At 44.4% G+C, this 27528-nt stretch overlaps 1 protein-coding gene across 3 annotated transcripts in view; it reads right to left on the reverse strand.

Annotated features, from left to right (window-relative positions):
• Positions 1 to 27528, reverse strand: part of B3GAT2 (beta-1,3-glucuronyltransferase 2) — a 90457-nt gene that overhangs the window by 40384 nt on the left and 22545 nt on the right. For all 3 annotated transcript variants that reach the window (XM_079939985.1, XM_079939987.1, XM_079939986.1), the window contains exon 2: positions 8035 to 8179. In XM_079939985.1, coding sequence (XP_079796111.1) covers positions 8035 to 8179 — 145 coding nt within the window. The remainder of the gene's footprint in view (positions 1 to 8034; positions 8180 to 27528) is intronic.

The following is a 27528-nucleotide window of genomic DNA, read 5'->3' on the forward strand; positions in this document are numbered from 1 at the left end:
CTACCTCTGGGTGGTTAGGGCCAGAGCTGAACTGTAGCACACCCGGCTGGATTTTTACCAGAATAAAGTCCCTGCAGTGTGCCGGGGACTCAACTGGAAATGGTACGTCCTTCACGTAGGGAGCACAGTGCCCTGCCTGCCACGCCCCCAGAGCTAAGAATACGGTGCATGCAAATGCTGAAAACTCAAAATAAGTATCTCAGCCTTAAGTTCCGAATTGTATCAAATCTACACCTCCACGTGAGGCAGAAGATTAAGCTTGGTTCTTTTGAGCAATGGTCCTTATTGACACCTCACTGGAAGCAGCCAAAGTGACTCTTTCACTTGAAAGCAGCTCCCTAAAAACTAAAACTAAAAACTTTGTGTGGGGCTTCCCTGGTGGCGCAGTGGTTGAGAGTCCGCCTGCCGACGCAGGGGGCACGGGTTCGTGCCCCGGTCCGGGAAGATCCCACATGCCGCGGAGCGGCTGGGCCCGTGAGCCATGGCCGCTGAGCCTGCGCGTCCGGAGCCTGTGCTCCGTGACGGGAGAGGCCACAACAGTGAGGGGCCCGCGTACCGCAAAAAAAAAAAAAAAAAAAAAAAAAAATTTGTGTGCACTGCCTTGCTTTCAGGCACTGAGAACTAGCCAGTGGCCAGATGCCTGGGGTGCTGGAATTAAAGTCTGAGGCACAGGCCAGTGTAGACAGTCCCAGGGTGGGGTGGCCACTGACCAACTGCTGAAGCCAACTGCACGCCACAGCCAGGGCCAGGGCTGCCTCTGAGGCGGTCTTTCTATCCTGTGGGTGAGTATCTTAGTTCTTGCTTCAGTAGGAATCATTAGAATTTTAAAAATTATGTCCCCACGCAAGAGGGATAATCATGACTTCTGCCACTACCACTGTGCGTACAAGAAAACTTCAGGACCAGGTTTTCTCATCTCAGAGCAAAATTCACATCTGTGGTGTTCAGTGTGGCAAAAGAAAGACAGACACGGAGTCAAGCTCCACAAACGACATGAAACATTCCAGTTCCGATGCCTGATATGCAAATAAGCTTCTGGTGGAGGCTAGGCTGTGGCTTCACAGAAGTACAAACAGGACAGACCCCGAGGGGCTTCTGCTGAATGTATGTTCAACCCCTCAGAGCAAGACAGCTGTGGAAATGCTATGCGTGGGCTCTTTAAGTTCACATTTCTTTTCTTTTTTTTAAAGGAATATGTATGATTTTATTTATCTTTTTGTTTAAGAAATATTTTCTTTTTTTATTGAACTATAGTTGATGGATAGTATTATGTTAGTTTCAGGCATACTACAAAACGATTTGATATCTGCATAACTTGTGAAATGATCAGCACGATAAACCTAATAATCATCTGTCCTCCAAGTAATTACAATATTACTGACAATAGTCCTTATGCTGTATATTATATCCCCATGGCTTATTCATTCTATAACTAGAGAACCTCTTAATCCCCTTCACCTGTTTTGCCCACCTCCCCCCTCCTCCCTTCTGGCAACTACCTGTATGTTCCTTGTATCTATTAGGATGTTTTCATTTCGTTCTGTTTTGTTTAGATTCCACATATAAGTGAGGTCATATGGTATGACTATCTCTAACTTATTTCACTCAGACTTATAACCTCTATATCCATACATGTTGTCACAAAGGCAAGATTTCATTTTTGATGGCATCTTTAGGATTTTCTATATATAGTATCATGTCATCTGCAAACAGTGACAGTTTTACTTCTCCCTTTCCAGTTTGGATTCCCTTTATTTCTTTTTCTTGTCTAACTGCTGTGGCTAGGACTTCCAATACTATGTTGATGAGTATGGCCATTCTTGTCTTACTCCTGATCTTAGAGGAAATGCTTTAAGCTTTTCACCATTGAGTATTATTGCTGTGCTTTTGTTGTATGTGGCCTTTATTATATTGAGGTACACTCCCTCATTACCAACTTTGTTGAGAGTTTTTATCATAAGTGAATGTTGAATTTTGTCAAAAGCTTTTTCTGCATCTATTGAGATGATGTGATTTTTATTCTTCAGTTTGTTAATGTGGTGTATCACATTGATTGATTTGTGGCTATTGAACCATCCTTGCATCACTGGGAAAAATCCCATTTGATCATGGAGTGTGATCATTTTAATATATTGTTGAATTCAGTTTGCTGATATTTTGTTGATATTTCTGCATCTATGTCCACCAGTAATATCGGCCTGTAAATTTCTTTCCCCTTCCTTCCTCTCTCCCTCCCTCCCTTCTTTCCTTCCTTCCTTCCTCTCTTTCTTGTGTCGGTGGTGTCTTTGTCTGGTATCAGAATGATGCTGGTCTCACAGAATAAGTTTGGAAGCATTCCTTCCTCTTCATAATTTTGGAATAGTGTGAGAAGAATAGGTATTAACTCCTCTTTAAATTTTTGGTAGAATTCACCTATGAAGCTGTTTGGTCATGGACTTTTGCTTGTTGGGAGTTTTTAACTTACTGATTCAAGTTTATTAGTAGGAATTTGTCCACTATATTTTCTATTTCTTCCTGATTCAGTCTTGAGAGATTGTACATTTTTAGGAATTTATCCGTTTCTTCTAGGTTGTCCATTTTATTGGCATATAATTTTTTGTAGTAATGTTTTATAACCCTTTGTATTTCTGTGGTGCTCATTGTAAGGTCTCCTTTTTCAGTTATGATTTTATTTATTTGGGCCGCCTCTTTTTTTCTTGATGAGTCTGGCTAAAGCTTTATCAATTTTTTTATCTTTTCAAAATACCATTCTTAGTTTCATTGATCTTCTCTATATTTTTTTCCTAGTCTCTTTTTCATTTATTTCTACCCTGATCTTTATGATTTCTTCAACTAACTTTTGGTTTTGTTTGTTCTTTTTCTAGTTCCTTTAGGTGAAATGTTAGATTGTTTATGTGGGATTTTTCTTGTTTCCTGAGGTGGCCTGTATCCCTATAATCTTCCCTCTTAGAATTGCTTTTGTTATGTCCCATAGATTTTGGTACTTTATGTTTCCATTTTCATTTGTCTCCAGGTATTTTTTGATTTCCTCTGTGATTTCTTCAAGACCCATTGGTTGCTTAGTAGCATGTTGGTTAGTTTCCACATGTTTGTGTTTCTTGCATTTTTTTCCTGTACTTGATTTCTAGTCTCATAGTGTGTGGTCAGAAAAGACGCTTGATATGATTTCAATTTTATTACATTTATTGAGACTTGTTTTGTAGCTATCATGTTATCTATCCTGGAGAATGTTCCATGTGCACTTGAAAAAAATGTGTATTTTGCTGTTATTGAATGAAATGTTCTCCATATATCTATTAATTCTATCTGCTTTAATGTGTCATTTAAAGCCATTTTTCATTATTGATTTTCTGTCTAGATGATCTGCCCACGGATGTAAATAGGGCATTAAAGTTTCTACTAACATTACTTTCATTTTTCTCCCTTCATGTTTATTAATATCTGCTTCATATATTTAGGTACTTATAATGGGTGCATATATATTTACAATTGTTGTTGGATTCATCAATTCTTGTTGGATTGATCCCTTTATCTATATCTATAATATTCTTCTTTGTCTCTTGTTACTTCTTTGTTTTAAAGTCTTCCATCTGATGTAAGCATTGCTATCCCTGCTTTTCATTTCCATTTACATGAAATACCTTTTCCGTCCCCTCACATTCAGTCTTCATGTGTCTCTAGATCTGAAGTGAATTTCTTGTAGGTAGCATATATATGGGTCTTGTTTTTTACCCATTTGGCTCCTCTCTGTCCTTTGATTGGAGCATGTAGTCCATTTACATTTAGTGTAATTATTTCACATATTTTGTTTGTGTATTTCTTAACTACTTTGGTGGATACAGATGATTCTATACTTTCGTCTTTTAACCTTCCTACTAGCTTTATAAGTGGCTGACCTACTACATTTACCATGTTTGCTTTTACCAGGGAGATTTTTCCTTCCATAATTTTCATATTTCTAGCTGTGGTCTTTTCTTTTCTGTTTAAAGAAGTCCCTTTAACATATCTTGTAAATCTAGTTAGTAGTGCTGAACTCCTTTAGCTTTTGCCTACCTTTAAAACTCCATCTTTTCAAATCTGAATGATAACCTTGCCAGGTAGAGTATTCCTGGTTGGAGGTTTTTTCCTTTCATCACTTTGCATATGTACTGCTACTCCCTATTGGCCATCAAAGTTTCTTCTAAAGATACAGCTGATTGTCTTATTCCCTTGCATGTAACTAGTTGCTTTTGCTGCTTTTAAGATTCTCTCTTTAATAATTGCCATTTTAATTATAAGGTGTCTTGGTGTGGACCTCATTGGGTTCACCTCTTTTGGGACTCTCTGTGATTCCTGGACTTGGATATCTGTTTCCTTCCCCCAGGTTAGGAAAGTTTTCAGCTATCTTTTTGTCCAAATAAGTTATCTGCCCCTTTCTCTCTCTCTTCTCCTTCTGGGACCCCTATAATTAAAATGTTAGTACACTTGATGTTGTTCCAGAGATCTCTTAAACTATCCTAATTTTGTTTGTTTGTTTGTTTGTTTGTTTTTTGCAGTACGCGGGCCTCTCACTGTTGTGGCCTCTCCCGTTGCGGAGCACAGGCTCTGGACGCGCAGGCTCAGCGGCCATGGCTCACGGGCCCAGCCGCTCCGCGGTATGTGGGATCCTCCTGGACCGGGGCACGAACCCGTGTCCCCTGCATCGGCAGGCGGACTCTCAACCACTGCACCACCAGGGAAGCCCTATCCTAATTTTTAAAATTCTTTTTCCTTTTCTCTATTCAGCTTGGTTGATTTCCACTACTCTGTCTTCCAGATCACTGACCTGTTCCTCTATATCATCTAATCTACTGTTGGATTCCTCCTAGTGTATTTTTTATCTCAGTTATGTATTCTTAAATTCTGTTTCATTCTTATTTATATTTTCTAGCTCATTGTTGAAATTCTCACCATGTTCATTCATTCTTCTCCTAAGTCTGGTGAGCATGTTTATAATTATCACCTTGAACTTTTTATCAGGTAAATTGCTTATCTCCACTTTGTTTAGTTCTTTTTCTGAGGTTATCTTGTTCCTTCATTTGGAACATATTCCTCTGTCTCCTCATTTTGCCCAATTTTGTTTGCTCTATGTGTGAGGTGGGTCAGTTACATTTCCCAATCTTGGGGACGTGGCCTCATGCAGAAGATGTCCTATGAAGCCCAGCAGCCCCTTCCCCTCTCATCTCCAGAGCTACATGCTTTAGGGGTGCCCCCTCTGTGGCTGCATGCATCCTTCTGCTGTGGCCGGGATGGCTACTGTGGCTGCGATGGTAGCGGGCCTGGGCCCTGGCCTGGCTGGCTGTGAGGCCGTTCCTTTCGCAGGGATGCAGGCCTGCTGGAGGGCGGGGAAGCATTCTCACATGGTTGGCTGCACATTCCGTGTGGGCCTCCAGGCTGGTGCTTGCCCACTGGAGGGCAGAGCTAGGTCCCCATGAGGCTGTCAGTTTCATGGTTTTTAATCAGTTTGTGGCAGTCCAAGCGAGACGCAGGCTCCAATGCAGTCCCCTCACTCATCCATCAGAACGACTTTTAAAGCAGTGATCCTCAGGCTTTCCTGGGTACAGCAGGGAAGCGGGCTTCCAGCTTTCTACTCTCTAGAGATTGTGTCTGTGTGTGTCTCTTGAAAATGAGGTGGGAAGTACCATTTGTACATGAACATCCAAAAGCCCTGTTCTCTCTTCCCACTAAGAGTAAATGAATCATATGGAATCTAAACAAAGCTATAAAATTGCAAGTTTTAGAATGAGAACAAACGGCTCAAAGTCAGAGCTTTATCTCATCAACCAAATCCCTCTCACTTAAAGGTTTCCAAAAATATCAATAATTCACTGAAAACTAATTTGCAAAGCAAATTCACATGTGAAGAAACTAGTGTTTCAAAAGTTGTTTTCTTTGAGACAGAAATTTTATTCCGATTTTAAAATAAGGATAATTAATAAAAACAAGCAAATCATTCATATTTTACAATAGGTCTTATATTATGCTTTGAAAATCTATTAAAGTGCTTTTAAAAATCCAAACACCAGTCACGTCATGGAGAAGTTTCCCAGAGATTCTGGCAGTGACAGAGTGTGAAATGTCTTGTCACCAGTCAGGCGTAATTCACAAAACCCACGTGCCCGAATTTTAGATATATCTATTTGGATCCAAATTCCGGGGGGAACAATGCAAAATACTCGATGGGTTTACTGGATACTTGATCATCTACATAAAGTTCTTACAGCAAAATCCAGGAAGACGTATCTATGTCACCCTCACCTTGAAGTTAGCTTGAAGGGTGATGGGCAGAGAACCCATGTGGGAGACTTGAACTCCTGGGGACCAGAAGGACCAAACATCTGCCAGCCGGCTGCGTCAGCAGCCACACCCTCACTTAGAATCCAGGGACCTGGACTCTTCTTTGAGCTTCCCAAGATAGGAAGCCAGGGAAAGGGAGAACTCGTTAGCAAGGACCTCAGTGGTCATTCACACTACTGCCTCATTCTACATGAGGAAACTAAGTCCCAGAGAAGCACAAGATTTTGCCTAATGTTCCTCAAGATTTCTGCTCAAATTTAACACTTCTGAGCAGCAGAAAACTTGATTTTCAAGACACGTTATGGTCGGCCTTGTCGTTTCAGACTTGATTGAGGCAACACCCCTTTTGATAATCCTCGTCACCTTCCAAATACAGCTGACCTGCCTGTCTGTCTGCCTTCAGGAAGATTCTTTGGTTGAGATGCCAGCTCAGCTCTGCGGCTGCAAGAACTGGGGACCGAGGAATAAGGCTTGGGTTGGAAGAGGGACAGAGGGGTCGGGACGCAGGGAGGGGGCCTGGGAGGGGGGAGGGGTCAGGGAAGGGTCAGAGGTCTGGACCACCCTTGGGTCAGAGACCATGACACACAATCCCACAAAGCTGGCCCGCAGGAAACGCTGTTAAACGTTGAGTTAAAATACCCTAGTTTGTCTTCTCCCACGAAGCAGGGCAGCAGGCCGGCCATCCCCAGCGCTTTTCCACAGCAGCTTTTATTCCTAGCGCTCTTCATAACCTCGCTCCCTCAAATTTATAGTATTTTCAGAATAAAATTCATGAAGCCAGTCAGAACACAGCCTCCATCCCATCACAATTCTGAGCAGTGATTCTGACTACAGCTGGGAAATAGCACACAAAAAGATCGGCCAAGCACAGGCTGACAGACAGACAGACAGAGCTCTGTTTCGGTGCTGAGATGGATGAGATCAATTTTGAAGCTTCTCTGCCTTCATATTCTAGGTTACAGACATCAGTGATTTTAGCGATTTTTTTTTCTCTTTTGCCTCCAAAGCCTCATGTTTCAAACTGCATCGTTCCACAGTTATCACAGGCATCATGTTATATAACCCCAAGAGAATGAGTCACTTTATGATAAAGCAGCATTTTAGAATTTGTGGTCTACAGTAGGTTTTATTCAATTTAGTTGGTTGGTCAGAGAGTAAAAACTTTGAAAGACAGTTATACTCAACATTAGTACCTGTTTGAAAAACCAGTAATCCAGTTTTATATTTTCACTCTTAAATGTATCAATAAGGACTCAATGTCTCAATCAACAAGCATCAAAATGGTTAGCTTGCCTATACCATATCACTGTTAAATTTATCAGTACGCATGGGATATATTACAACCAGTCGGACTTGCAGAGTGAGGCATGGACAGGTACAGGCTGTAGACCCCTGTGAGGCCGGGGCCAGGTCTGTCTCTCACTGCCCATCTCCCCGCCGCCCAGCCCAGCACCTGGATGAAGGGATGGCTGCGTGGACAGGTGACAAATGGAATGGCATGAGTGTTTCCTAATCACTCCCCGAATCAATCACCCCTTGAATCACCCAACCAGCCTGCTCTGAAGGTTTCAACATTCATCTGCTGAACATAACACAACGTAGGGTTTAAGCAAAGCGGTCTTTCAAAGCGTCCTGCCTTCGGTACAGTTACACACGGGGGTGGGGTGGGGGGGGCGGGAACAACCCGGCGGGAACAAACCCCGCGATCTACGCGCTCACCTGCCATATCGATGGCAAAGGGCCTGTCTGCTCTCCAGCCGGTGTACCAGCCGACGACCTTCCCGTTTTCCACCAACGGACGTTCATAGCGCCGCCCGCCAACCAGGCCCACTGGCCACACGGAGACCTTGCGCGTCGTTCGCATCTACAAAAGGGGAAAGAGATGCAGTTGAAGCTTCCTTGGGGGAAGGAACCTGTGAGCCACAGAAGAAACGGGGCGAGTGGAGATTTCCGAACGGTGAAGGTTTCCGAGCGGAACCAGAACCCTCCTGCGGGCAGACTGTTCCCCGGTTCCCTGCCGTGTGGCTGCCTGGTGCCACTGCCCTGTGCTGTCACGGACTCAGCCAGGGGCTCAGGGCTGAGAAATAAAGTGGGTCCATGTCTGAACATCGCTCGTCGGAAGCTGTGACCATCAAATACTGTCTATTTGTCTCAAAGCTGGATCTTCAACTACGCTCGGTCCCCCCGCAAGTGCAAGTTCCCGACTGCCCCTTAGGCAGCCTTATTACTCAGCAACAGCAGCAATTCCTCTCAGAGGAGCCACAGGGGTTGCCTGTCTCTGATTTCTGTTTTACTGTTACAGACACAGAGACGTCTTGTCTGGGGACATTCATAACGGGATCCAGATACAGAACAGACACCAGGCACCCTCCAGACAGAAAGAAAATTGTCCCCTAAATTCGCCTGCCTTTCAAAGGCGATCAGGCCAAATTAGAGAGGAAAGGCCCACACGGGCTGCTGGAATCTCTGGTCCTCTCCAGGTACACGCTCTTAAAGACAGCCCTCAACTGGAAGTTATCTCCTGGATTTCTTTAAGGGGAAAGACATGTTGATACACAACACTGTAAAGCAACTATACTCCAATACAAATTAGAAAATAAAAAAGCAAAAACAAACAAAGACATGTGGATAACAAAGCTGGCCTCTGGCAGGTAGCACTTTGGGGGAAAACCATCACTGTCACCACCACCTCCTTCTGGAACACGTGCTGGGGCCAAGTCAGCCCATGTGGCGCCTTTCTGCAAACTAGAAAGAGCTGCCCCTTTCTCAGGTGGACACACCCATGCCGGGGCCCCTGGCGTGGCCATCAGAGCACAGGCTGGATTTCAGCAGTGCCTACTCTCCCAGCTGGGCGTGCCACACCGCTGCACCAGGCGGACCCGTTGTTGGGATCGTTATAATTTCAACACCAGTGCTTGACCTTTTATTTGCTATAGAACTGGGTCATGGTCCGTTAACCAGTGATTAAAATAGTGATTATCAATCAAGGAATTATTTAATGAAAGGAAGAAAAATTATATTCTTGGCAAAGATTTTCAAGTACAATTCAAATTAAAAGTTATGCTACTGTATTAATGAAAATATAACTCGAAGCTCCCATTTAGCAAATATCCCAACTTTACTTATTTATTAATATCCCACTTCACTCCAAAGAGCAGATTCTAGAGCATGAAGCAATCCAGGTAACGAAGATCCCACTCTATTGGTCTTCCACAAACCTGAAGTGACTTTTTTATAGTCTATCACTTTTTCAGTAAATTAATCACCATTGCCTTGTGCTAGTTCATACTAACTTAATTTTTTTTAAATAAAGTGCTACTGAAAAAACAAAAGAGTGCTACTGAGGTATAACTGACTACAGCAAAGAATTAACAGTCCTGAGACTATGATTTTCAGAAAAGCCTGCTTATAAGCTGGCCCTTGGCTGGCACCTGGGAATCTGGCTTTTGAAGCATTCCTACGCTGATAAGGTTGTTTTGCCCGCCTGCGCCACTGAACACGTTTTCTTTTTGGGCATCTGAGATACTGGTGGGCAGAGGTGCCTATGTGACCAGCCCCCAGTCAAAACCCTGAACCTGAAATGGGTTTCAGTGGGCATAACCACTGTACCTCCATAGTTACAGCTTTGCTGCTGGAGGGAAGGTGTGCTCTGCGGTCCCTCATGGGGGGCAGAGGACACAGGAAGTGGCACACGGATTCCTCCAGACCTTCCTCACGTCTTTCCCTCACTGATGTGCCTACGGATCCTACTGCGTCCAGGTGACACGTCTTATCCACAAGCACAATACATGCTGGGTGCTAGGGGTCCCAGTAAATCCCCAAGCATGTGGGCAGGCTTAGGGACCCCTGAAAGGATAAAATGCATGTTTTGAAGAGTAAAATTTGATACACTTTGGCCTATGTAAGTGGCCATGAACACATGGCCAAAATGAAGATAATAAACATATCCATCACCCCCAAGTTTCCTTGTACTGTTTTTGTTTGTTTGTTTGTTTTTTTGTGGTACGCGGGCCTCTCACCGCTGTGGCCTCTCCCGTTGCGGAGCACAGGCTCCGGACGCGCAGGCTCAGCGGCCATGGCTCACGGGCCCAGCCGCTCCGCGGCATGTGGGATCTTCCCGGACCGGGGCATGAACCCGTGTCCCCTGCATCGACAGGCGGACTCTCAACCACTGCGCCACCAGGGAAGCCCCCTCGTGCTGTTTTTTAAAGCCATCCCTCTTTACGCTCTCCACATCCCCTAACCCCAGGCAACCGCTGATCTCCACAGAATTTTATATGAATGGAAGCATATGGTATATACTGTTTTTTTTTTAATTGGGCTTTTCACTTAGAATAAGGATATGGAGATTCAGCCAGGCTACGACGTGTATCAACAGCTCAATCCTTCACCTTGCTGAGCAGTATTCTACCGTGTGGATGTATGGGTGTGCCACAGTTTTGTTTTGTTTTTTTAAATTTACCTGTTGATGGACTTCTGGGTGTTTTCAAGCCCCTGGATATTACAGATGAAGCTCTTATGAACATCGGTGTATGAGTCTCTGCAGACTTCATTATATTTGGATAAATACCTAAGAGTGGAACGCCTAGATCACACGGTACGTGTACATTTAACTTTTTAAGAAAATGCCAAATTACTTTCCAAAGTGGTTGCGCCGTTTTACAATCCCGCCAGCAGTTCCAATCATTCCACATCCTCAACGAGACTTGGTGTGTTTGGTGTTCCATTTTAGTCATTCTAATAGGTATTAGTAGTATGTCACTGTGGTTTTAATTTGCATTTTTCTAATGACTGATTATGTTGAGTATCTTTTCATGTGCTTATAAGCCATATGGCATTGCTTCTTTGGTGAAGTATTTGTTCCAATCTTTTGCCTACTTTTAAAATGGCTTATTTCTTTCCTATTGTGTTTTGAGAGGTATTTATATAGTCTGCATACAAGTCCTTTTCTTAGATATGTGACATAAATAATTTCTCCTTGTCTGTGGCTCATCTCTTCTTTTCTTTCTTTTCTTAATTGGGGTATAGTTACTTTACAATGTTGTGTTGATTTCTGCTGTACAACGAAGTGAATCAGCTCTATGTATATCTCTATCTCCTCCCTCTTGGGAGAGATGGCTCATCTTTGGAAGGACAGACAGTTTTAATGTTGACGACGTCCAGTGCATGCATTTGTCCTTCATGAAGAATGCTGTTGGTGTCATAGCTGAGATAGTGTTGCCTAACCCGCAGTTTTCTCCTCCTTTCTACAAGTTATCATGGATTTAGGTCTTATATTTAATTATGATCTATTTTGAGTTAATTTTGTGTATGTGATGTGAGGGACTGAAATTCTTCTCCTTTTTCTTTTTTTGCGTGTGGATATCCAATTGTTCCAACTGTATCTAATTGTCGCAGAACTACAGAACAGCCTTTGTACTCTTGTCAAAAGTCAGTGGCCACCTACGTGTGAGTTTCCTTCTGGACGTTCTCCCTGACCCATTGGTCCGCTTGGCGATCTAATGCTACTACCACACTGTCTTGATGTACTGTGGTTTTATGACAACCGCCGTGACCAGGTGGTGTGGGTTCCCCATCTCTGTTCTTCTTCAGCAGAGTTGTTCTGACTATTTCCATACGAGTTTCAGAGTCAGTCTGTAAATTCTGACAAATTTTGATCAGGACTGCGTCAAATCTATATATCAATTCACTGAGAACCGACAACGTAGCAATACGGAGTCTTGGAATCCATGAACATGGTCTCTCTCTCTCCAGTTATTTAGACCTTTCATTTCTCTCAGCAAGGTTTTGGAGATTTAATTTTGAATCAGTATTAACATTTAATGCTTTTGTGTCCTAGATCTTTGCCATAGGTGGGAAAAAAGCCAGAAATTTTATTAAAAATTTCCCCAAAATACGGCCCTCTCCTCAACTCACTCCACCCCTGTTCCCTCACACACTGCAGAAAATGAAAAATTTCCATTTTTTTAATTTGATATCTCAAATATGCCAAACATACTGAGAAATCAAGTTAAATCTAGTACATGTTTTTCTTACAGTGACAGAATGGCCTTGTATCTAACAAGGTACTGAAAATAGTGCTGTGTCCTTTTTTTGATATTTCCTTAAAATGCCTATGATTTTTTAGCTCCTAAACTGCTTTTTCCTGGAGCACTAAATTTTCAAATCTGAAAAGCCGGTAAGCGGACCTCGTCCCAGACCTGGGTATCCTCTTGAGAATGCATAGGTTGCGCCTGCATACAGCAGGTGCCAAAACATTCTTGATAAGTGTGTAAGCACCATGTGGTACCTGAGACCTGAGCCGTATGTAGCAAGCAATCAGGATGCTGTGTTGTGAAGGGGCACCTCACAGGCAAGAGGAGGACAGACAGGAAAAGAACAGAAGGAAAGGGGAAACAGGAAAAGAGAAATTCCCTTACAGAGGAGAACACACGGAACTGTGGGAGCGCTCCTACCGGGACAAGCGAACACGGCCAGACGTGTTGGGCGCCTGGCTTTTCACTTAAGTAGGGCTGTGAAAGACACGTAGGATTTTCCCCACAGACTACAGAATGGCCTAGGGTTCCGGGTAATGAGACGAATCAAAGAAGGAACCCTTCGCACTTCTGTGCCAGTTTCATGCTAGAACATGTAGGTTTTATTTAGCATGCTCCAAATTTCTGAGAGCAGCTCAGAGCGAACATTTGTCCATGTTTTATTTTTTCAGAGGGTCGGGTGCTAAAGGAAATGCGAGGGCTATTTGAATGCAGGTGATGTGGCAGGACTACGTTTCCAAGCATGCGACATTTTTAAAAGTCTGTCATTTAAATACAGGCAGCCCGTCACATCCGCGGGTTCCACATCCTTTACACTATCCGCGGTTGTTGGATCTGCAGATGCCGAACCTGCGGATACAGAGGGCCCGGGATGGGACTCGGGCAGGTACCAAAATCCGATGGGACTTGGATTTTGGTACCCACAGCGGGTCCTGGAACCAATTCCGTGGATACCTAGGGACGACTGTCGTTTACAACTTCAGAAAGATCCAGATGCCCTTGACGTGTACGCACGGCTCCGAGATTCAGTGTGGAATCCTTCATTCCAGGGTTAGACACACAGCCCCTCAGCACACGACCACTACACTGCACAGGGTGCACCGGCATTTCAAAGGAAAATAGCACAGCTATTTACAGGACTTCTGCTCGGCACCCCTGGGATCCATCCTTTGTTGTGTGCCCTTTTCTCTCCACCTATGCTCTTTAAGGATTCCTAAGCAGCCTCCTCCTTTTCTGAGAGGGGGAAATGTAACAATGACTGTTCCTATTAAAAGTAAAAGCACTTTCCTATAACTAAAATAGTCTCCATATTTAGAAGCTCTGTTACTTGCTTAGCACAAAATAGCAGTTACGTCACAGGCACGTCTTCCGGTGCCCGGTGTGAGCTCCAGTCTGAAACTGAGGAGTAAAGCACTGGATGTTAAGATGAAGAGGAAGCAGTTCACGTATTGATAGGACAATATTATGACCAGTTCCGGCCCCCAAAGGCATTCTCTTCCTATTTATTCCACGCTAGAGTCATACTCTGTCACTTACTCCTCCCGCCATGACCCCCAGTGAAGTGGATCGGACTCGCAAGCCCAAATCACGGGCAGATCCAATGGCTAAAAGGACCACGAGATGCATGTGGGACATTTGCATGCTCCTCCGGGCCACGTGCCTTTTGAACTCCCCCAGGGCAGGTGGTGCCGGTTCTTCTGCACCTTCTCCAGGAAAGCAGGGCGGCAGGGAACTGCCGTGCACTCCTGGGTCTGGTGACTCTTACCAACAACCCGCTCCTGTTTCTTTAGCCAACGTTTTTTCCTGCAGCTTTAAGCTGCATGGCTTTGGCCCCTCTCTGGGAGATGGCTAGCGGCCAGCGTTCCAGGACTGGGACGCTTCAGAAGATCACACATATGTGATCATCAGAATGCCCTTAGAGTAAAACAGAAAAAGTTAAACAAATGCCCTTTAGCTTCCTTTAAGACCTGCCAGTAGGTGAAATCTTGTTTTATTTTTTCCAAAGGGAAATGAACAAAATCCTTGATCTTATGAAATATAAAATGCCATAGGCAACTTCAAGAAGCAGCATTATAAGAAAGAAGTTTACGTTTGGTATCCTCCTTTTCAAACTAATAATTTCAGTGGCAGAAAAACACCCCAAACCCAAAACAACAAAAGTCACCCTAAATGGGGCAGGATCCAGTGGGCTAAAGACAGAAAGGAAAGAGCACAGAGTGAGGACCTGAGCCCAGGGTCTTTTCCAATATTATTGTGCATAAACATCTGGTATTTTCCAACACAGAAGCTAGCTACGTTTATACGATCCAACACACCCGTACATTTTCTGTGAAACAAGGCTGCAAATTAACATCATGCCTGCTTTGTCTCTTGCGTCTGATTCAGCATCCATTTCCCTCAACTAATTGTTACTTGCCTCAGGGCTATTCACTCAACACAGTGTCCTTCACGTAACTGTACATTGCCCTGGATTTTTTTTTTTTTTGATTTCCATACACAACCATTTCCAGAGCATGAACTTCTGAGGGGCAGAAGCTAATTACTTAAAGGAGCTAAGAATTCGAGAAGCAGAAACGTCCCTAATGTTATATTCTCAACCCTTCTCCTGTGTCATCGGGTAGAAGACCCAGAAGACCACGCCTCCCATTTCTTCCATACCTCTTGTATCTTTTCACTAAATACTGGTCACATACCTAACGTGTGTCCAGTGCTAGCCCCTGAGCAACTCACACAAGGTCCTTGCCTACGAAGCCAACGTTCCGGAAAAGAAAAAGCAGTAACACAACCAACTCCAAGATGAGCTACTTAAATTCGATGCTGGTGAGGGCTGTAAGGGAAGCAGATGGTACCATGAGGCATATTGCAGAGACTCTGACCTGATCTGGGACCTGCTGAGGCTTCCCTGAGCTAAGTCTAAAGCATGGGGAGCGCTGACCACTGCGGAGAGGAAGAACAAAGACTTTGCAGGAAGAAAGCAACGCAAGTGCTCCAGGCCCTGGACAGGAGCGATCTAATGAGAACAGATCCACTCTGGACAGTGGCTTCTGGGAGCCAGGTTTCTCACCACTGGAGTGAGAACTTACAGACAGGCAACAGAGAAGGCTAGCACGACCCATGCGGTTACGGAGGAGTGTCGGAGACATCAGTGTGAACTCATGTTTAGCTTGATATAGATACGTGTGCATACACACGTTGGTCAGTACACACACCTATTCCCTTGCTCTGTCAGCTGAGGGGGCCTCGAAGCGGTGACTCTCCAGCAGCAATGAGCCCACCTGGCCCCAGATCTCGGTTCCTAACACTGGGCTCTAATAAAGGGAACCAGAGGTACTCAGAGAAGCAGTTGACTCCAGGGCTGGGGCAGAAAATATACAAGATGATCCCGGGGTAGCTTTAGAGCCAGAAAGTAAGGAAGCACTCAAAAACACACACCAAAAAACACACACTGACGGGGGCACACAAACAGGCCCACGGGAGCCTACCAAATGGCCAAAGCTGGAACAGTTTAAGCAGCAAAATTAGATGACAAACTAAAGCAGAAAATAAACACCGAACACCAATACGATTGAAGTATATACACAAATGCTTGAAGAAATAAGCCAATGGGGAATACACAAACTTCCCATGCAAGAAGAATTCCAAATAATGAATGTAGGTAACCCTCCTTCCACCCAAGGAGGTAGAGCTAACTCCCCACTCCTTGGGTATGGGCTGCATAGTCATTTCATTCTAGAGACAACAGTATGGAAGAAACTTTACAGCGGAGGAGCCTCAAAGTTACGACCCACGGTTTTAAGTCATGTTGACAGTACGCACCCTTGATGTGCTGTGCTGAAAATGGCACTCTCCCTCTGTGGTCTTTTCTAACCTGTGTGGTTCTTCCCTCCCCTCCCCTCCCCTCCCCTCCCCTCCCCTCCCCTTCCCTCCTCCCCTCCCCTCCCCTCCTCCCCTCCCCTCCCCTTCCCTTCCCTTCTCCCCTTCCCTCCTTCCCTTCCCCCCTTCCCTTCTTCCCTTCCCTCCTTCCCTTCCCTCCTTCCCTTCCCTCCTTCCCTTCCTTTCTTCCCTTCCCTTCTTCCCTTCCCTCCTTCCCTTCCCTCCTTCCCTTCCCTCCTTCCCTTCCTTTCTTCCCTTCCCTTCTTCCCTTCCCTTCTCCCCTTCCCTCCTTCCCTTCCCCCTTCCCTTCTTCCCTTCCCTCCTTCCCTTCCCTCCTTCCCTTCCCTCCTTCCCTTCCCTCCTTCCCTTCCCTTCTCCCCTTCCCTCCTTCCCTTCCTTTCTTCCCTTCCCTTCTTCCCTTCCCTTCTTCCCTTCCCTTCTTCCCTTCCCTCCTTCCCTTCCCTTTCCTTCCTTCCTTCCTTTCGTTCTTTCCTTTTCTTAAAATTAATTTTTATTGAGGTATGGTTGCTTTAGGTTCTTTCTCATAAAAGGAACCAGGGCTCCTTAGAGAAATGGCCGATGCTAGGACAGAAATGGAAAATGAACAGTATGAGCTTCAATCATCCCGTAGTGCCAGAAAGCAAGGAGGGGTTTGTGAAATAAACAAAGACCTCACACAAACCCACACTGATGCGGGTCTGCGAGAAGAACACAGCCAACTGAAAGAGCTGCCAGCGGCCAGAGCTGGAACAACGTGAGCTGTAAACTAAGGCTGACAGTATGTACCCCGGACCTGATACTATGAAAATGGCACTTTTCTTCCCCCAAACCCATAACCACATTCTAGTCATGAGCAAAACCTCAGAAAAACTCCAACAGTGCGGCATGCTACGATATACGTGACCAGGACTCTTCCAGATTGCCACGGTCATCAAAAATAAGGAAAATCGGAGAAACTGTCACAGTCAGAGAGGAACCTATAGAGACATGACGACTGAACGTAACGTGGTGCCCAGAATAGGATCCCGGAACAGAAAAAGGACACCAGGTAGTCAACACTAAGGACACGTGAATAAAGAGCTGACTTTAGCTAATACTGATTCATTCATTATAACGCATGTAACATATAAATATCAATGTATAATGTTAACAGTGGAAACTGGGTGTGAGGTGTACGGGAACTCACTAGTATTTTCTCAGTTCTTCTGTAAATTTAAAACTGTATTAAAAATAGAGGGGCTTCCGTGGTGGTGCAGTGGTTAAGAAACTGCCTGCCAATGCAGGGGACACAGGTTCGAGCCCTGGTCTGGGAAGATCCCACGTGCCGTGGAGCAACTAAGCCCGTGTGCCACAACTACTGAGCCTGCATGCCACAACTACTGAAGCCCAGGCGCTCTAGGGCCCACACGCCACAACTACTGAGCCTGTGTGCTGCAACTACTGAAGCCCGCACACCTAGAGCCTGTGCTCTGCAAAAAGAGAAGCCACCCCAGTGAGAAGCCCACGCACCCCAAGGAAGAGTAGCCCCTGCTCTCCACAACTAGAGAGAGCCCACGTGCAGCAACAAAGACCCAATGCAAAACAACAACAACAAAAGTTTATTATTTAAAAAAATCCCTTTTCAAAGCACCTAAGGTGACTATTCCTTCTCTGTTCAGCCCTGTCGGGTATGATGCAGACTTAATCTCTAGCCTGGGGTCAAGTTTTCACTCACTTTCTCTGCCCTTATTTACTGTGCAGACCAGAGGTCACAGCTGGAGCATTTGGCCATACGTGGCCCTAGAGGAAAGGTTGGTTTGGCCTGCAAAAGTTTTGGCATTTTAAACAGAGATGTGTTAAAACCCAAAGATGTCCGGCCTCTTTGAAGATGTGGTACACTGGGCTGGATTCCTTTATGGGGACAATGGCGGCAAGGGCTGTGTCCCTTCCGGCAGCGCCAGCGCCCCCCCATCCCTATCGCAGCCCCAAAGCCGAGTCTACCAGTCTGTGCTGTCATGGGGGATGGTCCTCTCTCCAAAGTGGGCAACTGGAAAACAGACCGAATGGGCCTGGCATTCAAGTACACAGGTCTAGAGCACTGTTATATGGATGGGAACAAGGACTGTTCCTGTATATATACTTTTTTTTTTTTTGTGGTACGCGGACCCCTCACTGTTGTGGCCTCTCCCGTTGCGGAGCACAGGCTCCGGACGCGCAGGCTCAGCGGCCACGGCTCACGGGCCCAGCCGCTCTGCGGCATGTGGGATCTTCCCGGACCGGGGCACGAACCCGTGTCCCCTGCATCGGCAGGCAGACTCTCAACCACTGCGCCACCAGGGAAGCCCTGTTCCTGTATACTTAATATGCAAAGCATGTGTACAAAAGATGCCGTTAGAAATAATAACAACCATGAGAAATATACGGGAAAGGGACGTAATTAAAAACCTTAGTAAATGAAAATAAATCAGGCTGAAGTTTTAGTCCTTTAAGTTTTAATACAAGAAAAGCAATACTGCTCACACCTGGCCAGCTTCACTCAATTATGTCACTTGCTTGAAGGCACATGACTGTGAATCCTGGTACAGAACGTCTGGGAGGAGCTGGCCGGGCTCTGCCTATCGTACAGCTACAGTAATCAAGACACTGTGGTGTCAACGTAAAGACAGACACTTCGGTAAACAGAAGAGATTCGACAGTTCAAAAACAATTCTTCCCACCGATGCCTGGCTGATTTTTTTTTTTTTTACTAAGATGCCAAGAAAACTCAGTGGGGGAAAGGATAGTCTTTAACACATTGTGCTGGAACAAAAGGACATCTATGGTCGGGGGAGGGGGGGCGGGGGAAGGGAAATAACCTCCTTCCCTGTATCTCACAATAGTCATAGAAGTTAACTCAAAATGGAATCATGGACATAAACACAAAAGCTTAAGTTATAGAACTTGTAGAAGAAAATATAAAAGAAACTCTTTGTGGAGGGGTCGGGGAAGGATGGACCGGGCGTTTGGGATTATCAGATGCAAACTATAATCTACAGACTGGATAAACAACAAGGTCCTACTGTACAGCACAAGGAACTATATTCAATGTCCTGTGATAAACCATAAAATGGAAAAGAATATAAAATAGAAAGTATATATATATGTATAACTGAGTCATTTTGTTGTACAGCAGTAATTAACACAACATTGTAAATCAACTATACTTCAGTCAAATACATTTAAAATAAAAAGAAACTCTTTGTGGTCTCAGGGTAGGCAAAGATTCCTTAGACATGTCCTGAAAATATGAACCCTAAACAATTCACAAATTGAACTTAATCAAAATTAAAATTTTCTACTCTCCAAAAGTTACTGTTTAAAAAGTTTTAAACTAAGTCACCAAGTGGGAGAAAATATCCCAATACGTGACCGAAGGCTTGTATTGAGAACACACAGGACTCTTACAGCTCAATGAAAAAGCCTAAGGCATAACCTCTACGGACAATTTAAAAACTGGCCGAAGATTTGAACAGACATTTAATGAAAGAAAAATGAAAGATCATTTAGCACATGAAAAGGTGTTCTCTATCCTCAGTCATTACAGAAATCAAAGCCGCAATAACATACCATCGCACACCCACTACAATGGCAACAATTAAAAGACTGCCGACACCAAGTGTGAATGCAGATGTGGAATCACATTCCCGGTGGAAGTATAAAAGGGTACAACCACTTTGGAAAACAACTGGGCAGTTTCTTATACACTTAACAAATATACTGATCACATGACTCAGTCATTCCATTTCTAAGTATTCACCCAAGAGAGACGAAAGCACAGGCCACACAAAAACCTATACCTAAATGTTCATGACAGTTTAATTCATCACAGCCACGAGCTGGAAAAAGCCCAAATGCACATCAGCTTGTAAAGAGAGAAATAAACTGCGATATATCCAAACAATGGATTACTAGTCGGCAATAAAAGGCAATGAACTATTGATATGCATAACAACGTGAATGGATCTCAAAAACACAATGTTGAGTGAAAGGAATCCGAGAGAAGGCTGCATGTTGCATTCTTTCTCTTCTACAAAACTCCAGAACGGGCAGAGTCATCTCCAGCGGAACGCAGATTAGAGCCACACGTGGTGACAACTGCCAGCAAACAGCTAAGTCGGGGGATGCATGCAAGCATGCGAGGGGCTAACATGCGCCAAACTCTACAGTTAAAATGAATACATTCTATTCTCGGTAAATTACACCACAGTGAAGCTGATTTAAAATAAAAACAAAGTAGCTAGGAGGTCTTAATACAAACTCATGACTACAGGGCTCAGAAATATTAACAGCCCAGTTGCAATAAACACAGCGAACACCTAAATCTTGGTCTGTAAACACCACCCTCCACTAAAGGGAAGCAGGGCTCCTTGGAGAAGTGGCCGATTCCAGGTCCGGCGTGGGGAAAGGATGAGCTGAAAATGTTTTGCACCAAAGAAGCAAAGAAGTGCTCAAAGACAGACAATAAAGACAGAAGCCGGTCGGCCAGATGGCTGGCCAAGCTGTAAACAATTTGAGCGTCAGAAAGAATGACATTGATAGATTAAAACACATTGAGGGGGAGGGGAATTCCCTGGAGGTCCAGTGGTGAAGACGCGGCGCTTTCCCTGCTGGGCACAGGTTCGATTCCTGGCCGGGGAGCTCAGATCCTGCAAGCCATGCAGTGCGGCCAGATAAAAAAAACCTGAGGGGTAAAAAGGACCCTAAAATCTATGGTTATAGGTTGGGGGTGGGCTGTGTGAGAAACTGTCCTTTAAGAAGAATGCCAGCTAACAAGTGCAGAAGGAAGGACACAAAGAGAAAAGCACCACTGGGTGCCCCCAAAGTACGGCAATAACTAATTCAAGCAAGAATCATCCCCGGATGCTTGAACTGTTGGGTAAAAGTTGTTGGGAAAGAAGATACTCACACTGGCTCAGAAGATCAATCTATGGGTTACTCATCAATTACAGAAGAAAAATGTGCCTTTACCGTGGAGAGATTTGGTGGTCGCTCCCTCGACCAAGTGGCCAAGCCTGGCATCACCATCCATGAGGTGACCTACAACGTCACTGGATGCAGGAGGATGACAACGGCGTCTCTGTGGTGTCCTTGCTGAAAAGGTATGGCCTGAATGTATTTATGAGCAAACGGATGACCGTGAGGGAGACCAAACAGTCAAATGCAATTTTTTTGGTCAGTGTGGACTTATCGCAGCCCAATCCAGGACTATTTAAATGTCTACTTTCCTCAAGGCTTCTAGGAGAGTAGGCACTGTTGCAGAAAAGAATTCCCGCCTGAGGGTATAATGCTATCGTGACAAGGCCGGACAGGACGTGAGAAAAGGCCTCCACTTTGGCCGTCCCCCCACCCACATGCGCCCATCCCCTCTCCTGCCAACAAGGTTGAGATATGTTCTTTCTAAAAAAATCGAAATAAGCTTCATCTATTCCACTATTCCTTGTATAGATCTATACACTTTAGTAAGATTTGATGTTTATTGAAAATATAAACGTAATTCATTGCCAGCAACCCTGATAATACTTATTTGGATACCAAAAAGGAAAACTTTACATCAAATCAAACGTATAAGATGTGGCGGCATCCTCAGTGGCCATCAGCACACGAATGGATAAAGATGAAGTACATATACACAACGGAATACTACTCAGCCAGAAAAAAAAGAATGAAATTTTGCCATTTGCAGGAACACGGATGGACCTGGAGGGCATTGCACTAAGTGAGATAAGTCAGACGGAGAAAGACAAATACTGCATGATATCACTTATACGTGGAATCTAAGAAATACAACCAACTAGTGAGTATAACAAAAAAGAAGCAGACTCACAGGTATAGAGACCAAACTAGTGGTTACCAGTGGGGAGAGGGAAGGAGGGGAGAGAAAATGGGGGCGGGGGAGGAGGTACAAACTCTTGGGTGTAAGATGGGCTACAAGGATACAACATGGGGAACATAGCCAATATTTTAGAATAACTGTAGATGGAGTGTAACCTTTAAAAATTGTATAAACATTTTTTTAAAAGGCAATAGTAACTGAAAAAAGGGGGAAAAAATCAAATGTCTAGTTAGGTTTGCAGAAAACTTCCACAAATCAGCATGCTACCATTAGTTCAATACTCTCAGTAGTTTCCCCCTTTAAAATCCGCTCCTTCGGCTCACACATTGCCCACCACGTTTCAAGAGTCCTGAGTTATTTAATGGCAGACAGCGCCTCACTCCCCTCTGCGGCCGTGCGTCCAGCCCGTAAAGGAGCTTGTACAGCACTCAGTTCGGGCATCTGGAGCTCCAAACCACATCTGGTGGCTGGTCTCTTCCTCCACCAACCTTCCATGTATCAGACAGACTCAGATACAAAGAAGCTAAACTACACTTCGAAAAAAGTTATAAATGAATACTTCTGATTAAAAGCTTTAAAGAAACGACTATGGTCTCAGAATTACAGTGCTGTGTGTGTCTGTGCCTGTATGTGTAGGGCGGGGATACTGGGGGCATCTACTGGATTTCCCAACCCCTTCCCATCAATCACCGCATGGGAGGTGGCAGAGTTCCCTAGGGCTGTGGCCTTGACCGCGTTCAATACATTTTCCTAAATGAGTACTGACCCTAAAGGCCTCTGCTCTGGTTTGCTCAGTACTATGAGTAGGTGAGGAAATTAAAATTCTCTCATTTCTGTTTCTGAATTTCTCCGTATGAAAACTAACTATACCCATCTCCCATTCTTCCCAGAGAGAACAGTGGGGAAAGGAGGTCCCTAAAACACCCAGATATTCTTAAAAGATGTTGTTTATTCATCATTCAGCTTTAGCGTCAGGTATAATATTCTGGGACATTAAAGAGATCACACCTCCCTGTCACACACAGCAGTGTCTTAGAGCAAGTTCTGAAAAAGACAATCCCACTTTTCACTCAGGCAATGAGATGTAAACTGTCTTTGGAGACTAAATAAGGCGTGACATATAAAGAGTATGGGAACCCAGGAGACTATTTTCACAGCAGAGCAAAAGTTCTGTGGATCTCCACGCCGCCAGATACAGGAGGGAACCCGGAAAAAACAGCAGCAGCGGCAACAAAAACAACTGTCTTTTCGTACAAGTGGAGTATAATAAAATATTTCCTGCTTCTTACTCTTCAGCACTGTCCCCTGCCGCATTTAAGATCCTTACACCTCTGGGTTTCCTTCCCAGTATTTAATTAACATCTAATGTTACTCCAAAAAGGATATAAGGAAACTTACAGAGATACAAGAAAATTGAACAGAGGTGACTGATAACTGATAGCTTCCCTATACACCAGCAAATACCGTGGAAAATAGCATTGTTGTAGCAAGAACAAGTAGGAAACGCTAGGCATAAACTCCCTGAGCACAGTGCGAGAACCAAGTGCAGAAAATCACAACCCTCACTAAGGGTAGGAAATGATGTGAAAGAAGGCAGAGACTGCCTGCCGCGGACACTGCTGGCTGCCTGCTCAACACTGCCTCCCGCCTCTTCCTTACTGGATGAGCTTCAGTTTAGCTCAGTGGTGACCAGCCTTCTCCACCCCCTCCCCAAAACATGACCGAGGAGAGGGTGGCCCTCTCTCAAGGTCAGAGGTAAATCCTGACTTGTCAGTGATGACGTTGAATGTTGGCAGAGGAAATGCGCTGGGCTGCTTCTGGGAAAGGTTTCCCCACTCCTAAGGAACTCAGCACGTAGCCATGTCTGGATATGATGGCTGGAACTGCAGCAGCCATTTTGTAACTGGGAGGAAAAGAGTGGAAACACAAAGCTGACATTCTGAGGGTGGCAACACGCAGACAGATGGGACTAGGTCAGCCAGCCCTGAACCCTGCTCTCCATCTGGGCTTCCTGATGTGGGAATGTGGCTCCTCGTTCACTACAGATCCTCCTCCTGGCCTCCCAGGAAGACTCCATGTCTTCGCATCCCTTGCAGTTAGGATGGAGCCATGTGACTGACTCTGGTCCTTACAAACAACTGGTGCAATCCACCAGCCCTCCTCTCTTACCAGGTGATCACCGTATTACAGACGGTGCAGTGACAAGATGGAAGCACTGGGGTGTCTGCATCACCAACTTGACCCAGGAGAGTCGCCAACCCCCAGCGAACTTTGCGGGACCATCGATAAGCTTCTACTGTATCAAGCTTCTCAGAGGTCCGGGTTTGCTGCTGCGGTGGCCCGTGATTAATTATTCTGCTAATAAAAGGAGACTATGTACGTGCTCATTGTTTAAGCCAACTTTTTGTCGTTTCAGTTGGGGTTTGTAACTTGTAGCCAAAAGTTTCCTGTTTCTTACACTCCCCATGTTCTTGGACCAGAAGTCTCAAAAAATATATAGGATTCTTCACACTCGTGCCCAAAGTGACATTCCCTGACAATAGCTCCCTAGATGTAGCTATTTGGGGCTGTTATTTTGGTCCAGTGTTATAAAAGCTTTAACTGTGGAACCAGAGAAAAGTATGGTATGCCTTTATGAAGGCAAACCTAAGGCTTCCAACAGAGATGTGAACGGGACTGGAGGAGGCCAAGGTGTCAGGGGCATCTGCCCCAGGGAGCTAGTCCCTGGGCTGGAGGTACAGGTCATCTCTGCAATGTTCACCGAATTCACAAGAAAGTGGGAACTTTTCACTTGGTAGCGTCTTTGACTAAATTAGTCTCTTAGCAGCAGGTCTGGAGTTTTTCACCAATTAATAAAGCACTAGAGGGCTATGATGATCAATACAGCAGAGTATCTCATGACAAATTCTCATTTCCCAAGTAAACAGAGCATTTATGAGAATTCCAATTAAAAAAAAAAGCTTCACAGAAGCCGAGGATTAGAGATGCATACTGCAATAAAAATACATCTTTTAAAACATGGTACAGCAGGGAAAAATAGAAAAAAATATAGTCCATAATGCCACTTATATACATCTGAAATACGGCACACACAACACTCTAGTTTTCAACAGGACACATACAAATGCAACAATCCTCAGCATGTGGATTAGAATAGATGCCTGAAATAAGGGTAAAAGGAAACAAATAGAACAAGGGAGGAAACGTGAGCGGGACGATGCTGAGAGCAGCTTAGAACTGGGAAGTAAGATCAACTCTACCTGTACCTGAAAACTAAGGTAGAGAAAAAAATTTTCAGGTTCTCCTGGTAGAAAACATATTCAGAACATGTGATAAATGAATAAAAGAGGAACAGGGAGCGAAGCCTCTAAGGTTATAGAAGTTATTAAGCACTCCCAGAAAATACCGAAACGGAAGAATTCTATAGGACATTCCCGAGAACGGTAAGTTAAACTCTTTGTAGCCTCAGTAAAAGGTCATTTTACAAAAACCATTGGTTAACATGACCAATCTTTACTTTGGTCAAAAGTAAAGATATAGGTGAGTCTTGAAAGGAAACCTAATTTAGAAAGTCCAGCTTACAACAAAATACAGAGGCCCTTTACTCACACAAGCGTCACAGCAGGGGTTATTTAAATAAGGCTTCGTTTACGGACTGCTAGGTCTTTTTTTTTTTTTTGCGGTACGCGGGCCTCTCACTGTTGTGGCCTCTCCCGTTGCGGAGCACAGGCTCCGGACGCGCAGGCTCAGCGGCCATGGCTAACGGGCCCAGCCGCTCCGCGGCATGTGGGATCTTCCAGGACCGGGGCATGAACCTGTGTCCCCTGCATCGGCAGGCGGACTCTCAACCACTGTGCCACCAGGGAAGCCCCATGCTAGGTCTTTTTAAAATAAATTTATTTATTTTATTTATTTATTTTTGGCTGCGTAGGGTCTTTGTTGCTGCGAGCGGGCTTTCTCTAGTTGCGGTGAGCGGGGGCTACTCTTAGTTGCGGTGCACGGGCTTCTCATCGCGGTGGCTTCTCTCGTTGCAGAGCACGGGCTTCTCCTGTTGTGGAGCGCGGGCTTCATTACTTGTGGCACGTGTGTTAGGTCTTTAACTTGGGAGAAGAGTAACAGAAAAGCAAAATGGATAAAGAACCAACATTATGCTATTTACAACAGACACACTTTAAAAGAACAGAGATAGGATGAAATTAAAGGATGGGAAAAGGAATACCATGCAGACAGCATGCATATGAAAGCTACCGTGGTTATATTAGTATCAGATAAAGCAGCTTTCAAGACAAAGAGATTACCAGAGATAATGAGGGTCATTTCATAATGGTGAAAGCATCCATTCATCAAGAAAAAAATAACAAATCTAAAGGCATGTGCACCAAACAACGTAGCTTCAAAATACATGCAGAAGAAAGTAAGTTGAAAAGGAGAAAGAAAAATTTACTATCATAGTGAGAAATTGGAACACAGTTCACTTTGTGTTTGACAGAGAGAGCTCCCTAAACATCAGTAGGGATACAGAGAATTTAAGCAGCATTCAACTAACTGACGTCTATAAAACCCTACGCTCAACAACAGCAGAATACACATTCTTCTGAGGCACACATGGAACAGGCCCCCCAGACAGCCATATGCTGGAATATAAAGCAAATCTCAATTGAGTGAAACTAGACTACGTTTTCAGACCACAAAGCATTGAACTATAAAAAAACTAAGACATAAAGACAATAAAAAACTAAGTATTCAGAAATTAAGTAACATACTTTGAATGACTTAATAAAATTATAGAAAGGTATGAAAAATAAATCAGTAGAAACTAGAAACTATTTGAAATGAACAATACGAAAGCACAGAGTCAAAATTTGTGGGATGCAGTGTTTAGAGTGGACTGTACAGCTTTATGCATATATTAGAAAAGAAGATAGAAAAATTAAAGATCTAACTTTTCATTTCAATAAATTTTTTAAAAGAAGAAAAATTAAATCAAAAATAAAGGAAGTGGGCTTCCCTGGTGGCGCAGTGGTTGAGAGTCCGCCTGCCGATGCAGGGGACACAGGTTCGTGCCCCGGTCCAGGAGGATCCCACATGCCGCGGAGCGGCTGGGCCCGTGAGCCATGGCTGCTGAGCCTGCGCGTCCGGAGCCTGTGCTCCGCAACGGGAGAGGCGACAGCAGTGACAGGCCCGCGTATCGCAAAAACAAACAAACAAACAAAAACCCAAAAAATAAAAATAAAGGAACGGAGGAAATAAAAGGGCAAAACGAAACAAACAAAAAATAAGTGAATTAGAGACAGGCAACAGAGAAAAAGCAAAGTGAAAAGCTCGAGCTGTGACCCCCTGCCCTCAGCATTCAAATCTCAGTTTCACCACTAATTAGCTGTGTGGTAGCAGACACGTGAGTAGGGCTCTTTGTGTCTGTTTCCATATATAGAAGTGGGTATGATTACATTTTAG

Source organism: Stenella coeruleoalba (assembly GCF_951394435.1).
Source record: "Stenella coeruleoalba genome assembly, chromosome: 12".
Classification (NCBI taxonomy): domain Eukaryota; kingdom Metazoa; phylum Chordata; class Mammalia; order Artiodactyla; family Delphinidae; genus Stenella; species Stenella coeruleoalba.